The sequence below is a fragment of the Mustela putorius genome, unplaced genomic scaffold, assembly GCF_011764305.1.
Source record: "Mustela putorius furo isolate JIRA1106 unplaced genomic scaffold, ASM1176430v1.1 tig00003942_pilon_pilon_pilon, whole genome shotgun sequence".
NCBI classification, from domain to species: Eukaryota; Metazoa; Chordata; class Mammalia; order Carnivora; family Mustelidae; genus Mustela; species Mustela putorius.
Window position 1 is genome coordinate 3,245,915 of NW_025422087.1, and position 13,340 is coordinate 3,259,254.

Below are 13,340 nucleotides of genomic sequence, written 5' to 3' on the forward strand. Positions count from 1 at the left end.
ATTTTTTTTAAAGATTTTATTTATTTATTTGACAGAGAGAAATCACAAGTAGACTGAGAGGCAGGCAGAGAGAGAGAGAGGGAAACAGGCTCCCTGCTGAGCAGAGAGCCCCATGCGGGACTCGATCCCAGGACCCTGAGATCATGACCTGAGCCGAAGGCAGCGGCTTAACCCACTGAGCCACCCAGGCGCCCCTGTAGGTTTATTTTTGTTTTTCCTTCTAATATCTTTGGTTTTGGTATCAGAGTAAAGCTGGGCTCATAGAATGAGGTGAGAAACATTATCTTCTCTAAAATTTTCTGAAAAAGTTTGTACAGATTTGGTATTATTTCCTCTTTAAATATTTGGTGAATTCTTCCCCAGTAGTTTTCATTATGGGAATATTTTTAACTACAAATCCAGCATCTTTAACAGGTATAGCATTGTTTAGGTTATCGATTTTCCTTGAATGAACTTAGCAGTATGTATCTTTCGAGGATTATTTTTCCTTTAAATGGAGGTTGTCAAACTATAGGCATTAAGTTGTTAATATTTCCATATTATCCTTTTAGTATCTATAGATTCTGTAGTGATGTTGTCTGTTATTCCTGATTTTGGAAATTTGTGTCTTCTCTCTTTTTCCTGATAATTTGGTTAGAAGTCTAGCAATATTACTGATCTTTTATTGATCTTGGTTGCACTGATCTCCTTTTCTTCCTATTTTAATGATTTTTTCACTTTCATCATGTTTGTTTCTTTTCTTTTGTTTATGTGGGTTTTAAATTGTTAATTTCCCTCCTTTTGCTTATGCTTGAAATCCAGTTCATTAGTTTGAATTTGTAGTGTTATAATTTAAGGCTATTAACCATTTAATAATTAATAATTTAGTGCTATAAATTTCCTCTTAAGTACCGCTTTAGGAACATCCCACAGATTCCAGTATATTGCATTTCACTTTTACTCAGTTCAATATATATTCTCAACTATCTCTTGGTTACTTCTTTGATCCACAGATTATTTAGAAATGTGTTCTTTGGTTTCCAAATATTTGAGGACTTCCCATATATTTTTCTGCTATCAATTTCTAATTTAATTACAGTGAAGTCACAGTATATATTTTGTATGTCTTTAATCCTTTAAAATTTACTGAAGCTCATCTGATGGTCCAGAATATAGCCTAGCTTGGTAAGTATATTGTGTGTGCTTGAAAAGTGGAATATTTTGAGTGGGATATTCTATAAATGTAAATTAGATTAAGTTGGTTGACATTGTTTTAAGTCTTCTGTAAATTATTCATATCTTTTTTTCTATCAGTTATTTCCATAACCGGAAAGAGTACTGAATTCTGAATATAATTGTGGATTTGTCCATTTCTCTTGGCAGTTCAATCAGATTTTGATCCATGCATTTTCAAACTCTGGTATTAGATGCATAAATATTTATGATTTTTATGTCCTTTTGATGATCCAAGTCCTATAGCGTTATGACATGACTTTCTGCTCCTACCAATATTCTTTGCTCTAAAATATACTTTGTTATTTATCCTCTCCAGCTTTTGACTAGTGTTGGCATGGGATTTTTTCTTCTACATCCTTTCAGTTTTAATATTTTTGTGTCTTCCTATCGAAGGTCAGCTTTATTTATGTATCATATAGTTGGGACTTGCTTTTTTTTTTTTTAAACCAAGTCTCACAAACTCTGCTTTTCATTTCTGATGTGTAGATTATTTAAATTTAATGAAATTATTGATATGCCTAGGTTTAAATCAATCATGTTGTTTTTTATTTGATCCATCTGTTCTTTTTCCCCCCTTTCCTCTTTTTCTGCCTCCTTTGGGAGTAAGTGAGAATATTTTATGATTCTACTCAATCTCATTTCTTGGATTATTAACCATAATTTTGTTTATTTTAGCACTTGCTTTAAGGTTTATAGTAATCATCTTTATCTTAATGCAGTCCTTTAAGTACTGCTATATCACCTCATATAAAATATAAGGATCTTACAACAGTATATTTCAATTTCACCCCTCCCAGGTTTTGTGTTATTGCTCTCATACATTGCATTTCGACATAAATTATACACCCAACAAGTCATTGTTATTATTATGCCTTAAAGAGTCAATTATCTTTCAAAGGAGTTTAGACAATAAAAAAAGTCTTCTATTTTACTCACTTTCAGAGGTCAAATATACATGTTATTGGAAAGAATAGGGGAAAGGAGGTCAGGAAAAATAGTTGATGAAGTAATGGAGAAAATGCCCAAATCTGATGTAAATTATAAACCCACAGATCTAAGAAGCCCAACAAAACCCAAACACATGACTCAGGAAAAAAAAAAAACCTACAAAAGTGCATTATAATCAAATTGTTTAAAGCCAATGATAGAGAGAAACTCTTGAAAGCATCCAGGAAAAAAAGGTACATTCTGACAGTAGACTTACACATCTATTTGACCAAATGCAGTTCTCAATGATTCTTTGTTCATTTTATTTTGTCTTTTCTGTTCATTTTGGATTGTTTCTATTGCTGTCTTCAAGTTCACTAATCTTTTCTTCCGCAGTCAATCTGCTGTCAACTCCTTCTAGTTAATTGCAATTTTCGTCTTGGGAAGTTCAATTTATGTGATTTTTTTTTAATATTTACTGTGTCCCTGCTTAACACGTATAATCTTTCCTCTAGTTTCAGAACTATGTAGAACTAGTTTAATGCTCTTGTCTACTAATTTTATATTCTATGTCATTTCTGGGTCCCTTTTGAGTGGCTGATTTTTCTCTGTGGGTTGAATTTTTAATCCTTTGTTTGTCTATTAGTTTGTAAGTGGAAACCAGGAATTGTAACTTTCACCTCATATCAGATGTTTCTGTATTTGTTTACATATTTTTGAACATTTCTATGGGATCAAGTTAAGTTCATGAAACACTTTTCCTTTCAGGTCTTCCTTTAAACTCAGTTAGGTAGGACCAGAGCAGTGTTTGTTCTAGGGCTAATTTTTTCCATGAGTGGATGTCATCAAAATTAATAACTTCTGCTCCCCAAAGGAAGTGCTCTTAAAAAAATGAAAACTGAAGCCATAGACTGGAAAAAAAAAATCTTCAAAACAAACAACCTGATTAAAAATAGGCAAAATACCTTAGGAAACACTTCACCAAACATAATATAGGGTGACAAACACACAGAAATATGACCAACATCATTAGTCACTAGGGAAATGCAAATTAAAACCACCATGACATATTGCTACACACCTAGGAGAAAGGTTAAAAAACAAAGACAAAAAACTGACCATACCAAGTGAAGACAATGATGTTGAACAACTGCAACTCTTGTACACTGTCAGTAAGAATGGAAATTGGTAGAAGTACTTTGAGAAACTGGCAGTTTCTCATAAAGTTGTATATTCATCGAGCATACATTCCAGCAATACACTGCCACTTTTCAGTGTTTACCCAAGAGAAATTAAAACCTAAGCTCACACCAAAACTTATATTCAACTATTTATAGCAGCTTTAATGATAGCTGCCAGAAACTAGAAGCAAACAAATGAACTTCATCTTGTCAATGAATAAACCAACCGTGGCACATCCAACAATGAAATATTATTCAGCAATAGAATGGGAAAAAAGTACTGTTAAAAAAAAAAAGAAAAGAAAAAGCACCAGAGGTCCAAAACAGAGTTATTCATGCTATGGCCAAGTCACCAAACCAGGGCTTACTACCTAACCTAATGGCAATTTCAACCTTCCCTAGAATACAGTCTTAACTAACCAGTCAGAAATTTTCTGGTGAGCTTCCACGAGTTCATCTGTCACAAGGGCCCTCTCCATCCCCCAAAGAAGGACAAAGTAATCCACCTAACAAGACACCCTGTCTATCTCCCTAAAGGAAGGTTACCTTGTCAGAAGCAATCTTTTCTTTTGCTAAAGGTCCCAGCCCATGTCTGTCTATAAAACCCTTCTGTTTTGTACAGAGCTCCCCTCTACTTACTAGATGGGAACTGTCCAGTTCATGAAGCACTTAATAAAGGTAAATAGATCTTCAAAGGTACTTGATGGACTTTTGGCTTTTGAGTACTGATATGGGTAACATTGATAAATCTCAAAGAATTAGGCTGTGGGAAAGAAACAGACTCAAAAGTCTAGATATTACAAAACTTCATTTACATGACATTCTGGAAAAGGAAAAATTATAGGGACAGAAAAGAAATTATTGGTCACCAGAGGTTGGAGGTGGGTATTGGGGTTGATTAACTATAAAGAAGTATAAAAGAAGCTTTGGGGGGAATGGAAATGTTCTATATCTTAATAGTAGTGCTAGTTATATGATGATAGGTGTTGGTTAAGCTCAGGGAACCATACACTAAAAAGGGTAAAATTTGCACTAGGAAAATCACATTTTAATAGACTCAACTTTTTAAAAAGCCAAAGGAAGAATTTGCCACCACTGAGATTAAGGTTCTTTGTTAGAGAATCCATTCGCAAACCCTGGTAGCACTTCCCAGAGTCCAGTTCCAAAGACAGTCTAAGCAATGAGGACAACTTTGGAATTGGAAAAGTGGTGTGCTTTAAAGAGACAGGGCTGGGGTGGGGGTAAGTGGAAAAGAAATGCAGCACCAATCAAAAATAAAATTTCAGGTACAACTAAAATCTCCTCCACTGAAAGGGTGATGGATTTAGACATTATAAAACAAATCAGAGCATATCAGGTAACCTCGTTTTCAGGTTCTCCAAGATGAGTCTCCCGGGAAACACAGAGCTGGCGAAGACTTAAAAAGTTTGAGTTCCCAGCCCCTCTTCTGAGAGTTACCCACTTGGATGACTGAATTTCAGCAAGTTCTTTAACCTTTCTGGACCCCATTTCCCTCACCAGGTAAAAGAGGGCAGTAGATCGGACTGGTGTGGTATATAATAAATATATATGACCAGTCCTGGTTCCTGGCACAAAGCTCCTAAAACCCTTGAAATTCCCCGAGTGACACGAGTGTCTTGTAATCCATAGTGGGCCCCTTTTGAGAACACTGGAGTTGAAGCTAATGAGGTCACTTTGGGTGGGGTCCCTAGATGGCCTCAGAATGGGGCTAATAGCCAGAAAGACCAAGTAATCAGAGGGTGGGAGCTTTCAGCCCTTTCTACTAACCTCTGGGAAGAAGAGGAGCTACTGATTAAACTCCACAAATATTCCTGGACTGGAAGTTTGATGAGCTTCCTGGCTGGAGAGCATATGGATCTGCCGGAGAGGGGCTTCGTGGAGAGGATGTGGAAGGCCAGGCCCCTTCCCACACACCTTGCTCTATGCCTGGCTTCTTTCTGGCTGCTCCTGAGTTAGTTTTTTTTTTTTAAAGATTTTATTTATTTATTTATTTATTTATTTGTTTGTTTGTTTGACAGAGAGAGAGATTACAAGTAGGCAGAGAGACAGAGAGAGAGGAAGGGAAGCAGGCTCCTATGCTGAGCAGAGAGCCTGATGTGGGACTCGATCCCAGGACCCTGAGATCATGACCTGAGCCTAAGGCAGCAGCTTAACCCTCTGAGCCACCCAGGTGCCCCTAGATCCCTTTTTTTTAATAAATTAGTAATCTATAAATAAAATGCTTTTCTAAGTTCTGTGAGCTACTGTTGCAAATTAATCAAACCCCGGGTGGGGCGTGGGGTGTCATGAAAACCGTGGCAAGAGGGACGATGTGAACCCCTAACCTGTGGGATCTGAGGCTGTCTCCTGGTAGATAGTGTCAGAATTGAGTGACATTATAGGACATCAGCTGGCGTCTGAGAGTTGCTTGGTTTGGGAAACACCCACTGCAAGACACACACACACACACACACACACACACACACACACACACACATATTTTGGTGGCCAGAAATGTTCAGTGCTGTTACTGGAGAGGAAGAGACATACAGGAGTGCTTTCCCTTACAACTGGGTAGCTCAAAGGTCTCGTCCCCTCTACTCATTTTATGCTCTTTTTTCCTGAAAATTCTCATGATTTTAACTGTCATCTGTTTGCTCATGAGTTTTGAAATCGTACCCCCAGTGTGTATCACTACATATCCGGGAGTTCCAGGAACCCTCAATTCGGACTGAACTTTTTTTTCCCCTCCTAAAGTTACTCTCTCCTTTTTCTTCTCTCTCAGTGGCAACAGAGCTACTGTTTTCGAAGCCAGAAACCCAGAAGCCATCTTTGACTCCTCCACATCCCTCATTTCCCATCAGCCAGGCCATTGCCAAGCCTTGATATTTTAATCTCTTGGTAATTCCCAAATCAGTGTGCAGTTACCATTGCCCCCATTCAAGCTCTAGTCATTTCTGGCCTGGGTGACTGCCCACAACTTCCTAGCTGGCCTCCCTGCCACGGACCTGTCAGCCTGACATCCATCCTCTCTACAGAAATGTCTTTCTAGGGGCACTTGGGTGGCTCAGTCTCATGATCCCAGGGTCCTTGAATCGAGCCCCACATCGGGCTCCCTGCTCAGCGAAGCCTGTTTCTCCCTCTCCTACTCCCCCTGCTTGTGTTCCCTCTCTCACTGGTCTCTATCAAATAAATCAATACAATCTCTAAAAAGAAATGTCTTTCTAAAATATCCATCAAAGCATGCCACTCCTCTGCTTAAAACCCACAGCAATGGTGCTTACTATTTCTTAAGCTGGACCCCTTGAAAAATCTGATGAATGCAATTAACCCTCTCTCCAACACACACACACACACACACATGCACGCACACCCTGGAGGAATTCATGGATAACTGAATTCCATTCAGAAACTCCTGTTGTACAGGATAAAGTCCGAGCCCCTCATCACATCACCAAAACACTCCTTAAATATTAGACACGGAGCCTCTGACAACCCAGAATGTTTTTTGAAAGATGTCCACTGAACAGTCTTCAAGTAATTTTCTGAATCACAACTTTTCAAATGAGAATCACTCTGTTCTAGAAGCCTTGTACACTGTGTCTCAGCCACCTAGAAAGGAACTCTACTTTTCCATCCACTGCGTGTTTCTTACCTCTGGACTTTTACTTTGCTGTCCAATCGGCCTGAAATGTCTTCCTTCCCTTCCTCTGTCAACTCTTCCTTACCTTTCTAGTCCCGGCTCTGGCATGACTTCTGCTTGGAAGCCTTGCCTTACTTTCTCCATCTGGGTTACAGGATCAGTCTGTGCGTATTTCCAAACTTGCACTGCAATTTCCCTTTTGTATGCTGGATTTTTTCCTGCCAACACCCCCAACATTAGACTGTGGGCTCTTTGAGGGCAGAAACCAGTATTATGGGGGACTTATACAAGTCCTAGATAAAGGCAGTACTCAAAAATGTCTAAGAAGGGAAGGAGGAAACTCCTGTGACTCTAAATCCTGATGATTTCTTAAGACATTATATACTTCCCTTTCTGCAAAGCACCTGCCTAACAAAGAATGCAGCTGTACTTTACAGGAATTATCTGATGAAGGAGTAAGATACTGCTTATCTCCTTTTTACAAATGAGGAACTTAAGTGCTGAGAATTTCTCTGCCAGAGGAAAGAGCACATGTTTCCTAACTGTCTTGTTAGTCCTAATATATCTATCTGCATTGCCTCCAAGAACAGAATCCCTACCATTAGGAAAATCCTAACTCAAGTAGCAAAGCATTTGAAAACAGAGTTCAGTGAATATCTTCTAATCCAAACATAACAGTTTGTATAAATAATGACAATATCCTGTTTTAGTGTAAACTGAAAATAATTACCATTTGACTTATAATGACAGCAGTGGAAAAAAAAATATTTTACTGTTTAAACCTAAAAAATAACAATAGTTCCTCTTTTAGGATCTTATGCAATTCCTCTAGCCACAAAAGAACACTGTGTGTGTACTTTATATTATTTTTAAATTTCCTCCACATGTGTTGGTACCCATAGGCCAGAACTGCATGATTCAAATTAACGACCATCCGTGAGTTCTACAAAAGCTTTTATCCCTTGAGGACCATTGATGGTATGGCCATAGAAGGTAGCAACCAAATGTAAGTAAGTCACCTACGTATAAAGCTCATAGCTCATATAAAGCTACATATAAAGCCCAACCCCTCCAAAAGATCAAAAATCTTTCGGCCACATGACTATGGCTACCTAACTAATCAGTGGCAAAGGATCTTCTGGAAGTCATGGAAAAATCTGAAGATCACAATGTCACCTGACGAAAACCAAGAAGCTCTACTCAGACAAACCACCTATAGTGAGATTCACAAGAGTGTGTTATTTCAGAGTGAATGAAGGATAGAGCAGGGGGGCTAGACCAAGATATGCAAACTATAAAGCAAGTTAAGCTAATTTTCAATCCCTCATATTCCCCCCTCCAAATTCTTACTCCTGTCTCCGCAAGGTCTTTTCAACATAAAGAAAAGTGATATAATACTTTTGAGGTTATTTGCTTATTGTTAAATCAGAACCTTTACCCAAAAATAAAGGCAGTATCTGGTGGGTGTCTGGGGAGCTGGCACACTTGTGAGCTTGAACATTGAACGTTAAGGGCTCTTGTTACACTGCTTACTGAGTTTTACTGAAGAGCGACAAGATGACAGGAACAAAAAAAAACTGTAGAAAGTGTTAGCACTGAGCCTTCCTGTGGGCTTCGCAAGGGAGAGAGATGCTCTCTGGGGGTAAAGTGAGGTTGATAAGCTTTGTTCAAAGAACCACTTAGAAAACGCCTTCTTCGGGGCGCCTGGGTGGCTCAGTGGTTTGGGCTGCTGCCTTCGGCTCGGGTCATGATCTCAGGGTCCTGGGATCGAGCCCCGCATTGGGCTCTCTGCTCCGCAGGAAGCCTGCTTCCCTCTCTCTCTCTCTCTGCCTGCCTCTCTGCCTACTTGTGATCTCTGTCTGTCAAATAAATAAATAAAATCTTTAAAAAAAAAAAAAAAGAAAACGCCTTCTTCCTGACACCATGCATTTCTTAAATAGAATAGAATTAGATATTAAATGTGAGTTCCTTTACCCTCAGTCTCTTCCATCCCTGTATCCCGCACAGAAATATGTGTTCAATAAGATTTTATGAGATAAAAAAATGTCTTTCTTTCTCATGCACACTTCCTTTTCAACTTTCTTATCCTAAATCCTCTCTGGAATATAAGTAAAGTCTTCCTCCTTCACATTTAATATCTCCTCTCTTGATTGTTTTGCAGTTCAACGATAGGAGACTTCAACAACAACAAAGACAAAATCTTGATTCATAATGAAGAGTTCCTGAAAGTTCCTTTATAGTTATAAAAAGTGGAGCCACCCTTTCATGGAAAACAGAGTCCAGAACTCAACCTCAGAGATAATTTACTATGGGTCTATGCGACGGACCTAAGAAGACATGAACAGCCGATCTAAACTTATATGACAGCAACAGTTAGAACTAGACTTTTAGAATCAGGGGACCTGATTATCAGGCCATCAGGTCTGGTGTCCCATCTAATGCAAACCTATCTTTGCCTAGCAGTCCTTTCCCTCTACCTCCTCCTGAATCACTCCTTCCTCAGGCTAGCGGTCCACAAGAAGGCAAAAAAAAAAAAAAAAAAAAAAAAGCAAGAAAAGCAACAAGGGCAGAGGATGACAATAAAATGTATAATTCAAGGTTCTATGAATTTTCCGACATGAATGAAGAAGAGCATCACATTTACTGAAATATCAAAATCCCCCTCCTCTTCTCCAGTCGCAGCACATAATGCAGTGGAGACCGTGGAGAGCACATTTCCATTCTTTAAATCCTACTTAGAAAGCGTCATCATTTTTCAGGAGAGGTAGAGCTGATAATATAAGGGAAATGGGGATAGCATCTTAGAAGCCAAGGAATTTCAAGTTTTTAAATATTATGAAGTCCTCACTTGAAGTTTCTCACGTTCTGCTCCTTTGTTCAAGAAAAATGTGTAATACCAAATATTGGTAAAGATGTGAGGGTCTGGAACTCCCAAAAGCTGCCAGAGGGAATGTAAATTGGTAGGGCCACTTTGGAAAACTGACAGTTTCTACCAAAACTGAATCTATGCCTTCCCCTGTGATCTGGGGATTCTACGGGTGGGTAGCACCGTAGGAAAAATGAGTGTTTGTGTCCACCAGAAACCTGTAAAACAATGTTCACAGCAGTGTCATCCCTAATTAAACAAAATTGGAAATAACTTAAATGTTCTTCAACAACAGACTGCATAAATTGTATAGTATATTGATATTTTAGGAATAGTACTCAGCAGTTTAAAAAACAAAAACAAAACAACCTTACTGAGACCAAGGCTGAATCTCCTAATCACAAAGTTGAGTGAAAGTAGCTAGACATCAAAAAGCACATAGGATGATTGGATTTACATGAAGCCTAAAAACAGGCAAAGGGAGGGTATTGAAAGTCTGAATGGTGGTTACCTTTGGGGGGATATTGACTGAGAGGGGGTGGGGCTAGGATTGTTTACTATCTATATTTAAGGTTCTGTGGGTACCTACACCTATAAAAACCAATGGAATTGTACTGTTAAGACGGGTGCATATTTGCTGTATGCAAATTATACCTCATTTAGAAAAATCTGGAAAGAGATGTGAAATTTCTGAGATTGTTCCTAAATATAAAGGAATTCAGTGCAGCTTAAAAATAGTTGCAAGTACGAATCTTTGTTAAGCCTCTGTGTGCTATTGAAAAATTCGCTTACTACTTAATGTCGTACGTAACAGAGAGCCAACTTTTTGTATTAATAGACTGGAAAGCATATTGTAGGATACATCTGAAATGTACATATTTACCAATTAGCAAAGATAAATGTTTAAGAAATGCAAAAGGTCTGTTTTCCCACTCTTCTACCCCTTATGTTACATTTCTTAATCTCTAATTCTGAATTATTTTTAACAAAAGCTATTGGAAATAATTCCTGCACGTCTATGTGCCACAAGGATTTCAAGTTAGAATGCTCGAAATTTTGGAGCTGGCGAAAACAGTCGGATACCCTCACTGGATGGAGACCGAGGGGGACAGCGGGGCGGGGGCGGTGAGTGCCAGTCCCAAGGTTGCAGGACTAGACAGAGACCCAACGCTCCCGGGCTACTCAGGCTCCCACAAATGTCTCCTTCACCCTAAATTCAAACCAACCCTCTTATCTTTCCGAATCGATGAGCTGGATCTAAAGGGGATTCTCTCTCTCTCTCTCTCTCTCTCTCACTGCCGACCATGCCATCCAGGAGATTATTTGGGAACAGTCAGCTGAGTCCTTGAAAACCCCCTTGGGGTTTAATGCCAGGATAAAAATCGAGTAGAGTTAGAAAGGGCAGCTAGTATTCTCATATGTAAATCCTGTTTGCATAACATTTCCAAAGTAGCTATTCGTTGATCCCACCGAAATGCGGCGGGGGTGGGGGGTCATTACTCGGGATGAGTAGCTCTGGGGAAGAACGCAGGCGCCTTTCCCCCCTCAGAGTTCACTCCGTAAATCAAAACCTCAAAAGACGAGTCCAAGACGCCACCCGGTCTCCGGGGTCGGTCCAGGTGCGGTCCGGAGCCACCTGGGGCCACCCTTGGGGCCGCGGCCTCGGGCGGACGGCCCAGCACCCGGCGCGGGAGACCGAGCGGGCGGCGGCGCGGCGCGGGGAGGTGGGGGTGGGCAGGCGGCTGGCGCGGCCCCGACTCCGGCCCCGGCCCTGGCCCCCGGCAGCGCGTCGGGAGGCCGCCCGCGGAGTCTGGGCCGCCGTTCGGGACGCGGGCCGAGCCGGAGCGGCGGCTTTAGAAAAGAGGCAGGACGACATGGGGTGGGCAGGCAGAGGCCGCGGGCAAGTTCGGGGCGAGCCGGGAGGGCGCGAAAGAGGGGAGGGGCGCGGGAGCGAGGGAAGAGCGAGCGCGGGGAGGAGCGAGGCGGCGGGGACCGAGAGGCGCGCGCCCGGGTCCACAGTGCGGGGTGGGGGCGAGGGCCGCGCCGGGGGCTGCGGGGGCGGCGAGCGGGCGTGCGGGGCCTTACCGAGCAGCGGCAGCCGGCCGCCACGGCGTGCCCACGCCGGCATGGCCTCCGGAGCCCGGGGTCCCCAGGCCGCGCCGGCCCAGCCCTGCGATGCCGCCCAGAGCGGCGCGCCCCGCGCTGCAGGTGGCTCGCTTAAGGATGCGCGTCACCGACCGCAAATTCCCTCGGACTGGTGCAAAGTGGAAGGGGGGAGGATCCCTCTCCCCACCGGCAGAGGCCGAGGCGGGAGCCGAGAGGTTGGGCCGAGCCGGGAAGCGGGTGCCTGGCGCAGCGCTGCGGCCGAGCCCACGTGCCCGCCGTGGTCCGCAGCCCGCGCGCTCCGCGGCGCCCGGGGCTCCCCGATTGTGGCGGGGGAGATCGGGCGCCGTTCCGCTGGGGAAGTGGTCGGAGCTCCGTGGCTGTGGCTGATGGGAGGGGACGCGGCAAGGGATCTGCCTTGACCCCGGGAGTCCCTGATCCCTCCCGTTTGGAGCTCGGAGTTGGGAACAGCAGAGAGCCAAAAACCGTCCCCCTCGCGCGCGGGGGTCTTTGAGGTCCCGGGATGGCAGCGAAATCCGCGCCACACACCCGCAGCCCTGGGTGGCGCGCGGAAGAGCGGAGGGTCGCATTTCGAGGTCGGTGGATCCTAATTAACGGACTGATTTTCTTTGTCTCCCCCTCCATCTCCAGGGATGCTCAGGACCCGTTCAGTAGTGGCAATGAGGAAGGCAGGCTAGGTTTCAATGTCAACCGAGGCACGTAGGGAGGCTAAAAACCAGCCATGGAAACAAAAGCAAAATACACAGAGTACATCCTAGAGGATGGCTTGAATTATCCATTCCATAATTCTTGTTCTTCATCGAATATATACCTCCAGTTGAAAATTATTTTCTTTGCAGTAAGTTGAAGATTGGAAAGCCCTGGATGCTAGTTCTGGGGCTTTCCTTAACTAGCCCCTTGACCTCACAAGCTGCTTGCCCTCTCAGAGTCCCAGCTTACTCATCTGTAGATTAGTGAAGTGGGCCAAATGGTTTACAGGTGAATCCCAATTCTAGGAATGCCGTGCCTTCAATTACGTAAATAATTTTCTAAAGAAGCATGATAATTGGCAGTGTTCATCCTTGGCCATAAATCCTTTCCCTCAGCTGTACTCTATAGCACCATAATTTTTACCCCATAGGGTATGACGGAAACAAGTGTCTACCGTGGTGCCGCCACTGTGGAAAACAGTATGGCAGTTTCTCAAAAAAGTAAAAATAGAATTACTGTGTGATCCAGCAGTTCCACTTCTGGGTATATACTCAAAAGAACTGAAAGAAGGTCATGAAGACATATTTGTACACCCACTTTCATAGCAGCATTAGTCATAATAGCCAAAAGGTAGAGGCGACCCACATATCCATCTACAGATGAATGGACCAACAGATGTGGTATATATGTACAA

At 42.3% G+C, this 13,340-nt stretch overlaps 1 protein-coding gene across 2 annotated transcripts in view; it reads right to left on the reverse strand.

Moving 5' to 3' along the window:
• Positions 1-12,162, reverse strand: part of FLT3 (fms related receptor tyrosine kinase 3) — a 75,710-nt gene extending 63,548 nt beyond the window's left edge. Inside the window, exon 1 of one of the 2 annotated variants that reach the window (XM_045069605.1) lies at positions 11,918-12,162. In XM_045069605.1, coding sequence (XP_044925540.1) covers positions 11,918-11,960 — 43 coding nt within the window. In that variant the 5' untranslated portion in view covers positions 11,961-12,162. The remainder of the gene's footprint in view (positions 1-11,917) is intronic. The other variant, XM_045069604.1, reaches the window with a different exon arrangement.
• Between the last annotated feature and the right edge of the window lie 1,178 nt (positions 12,163-13,340).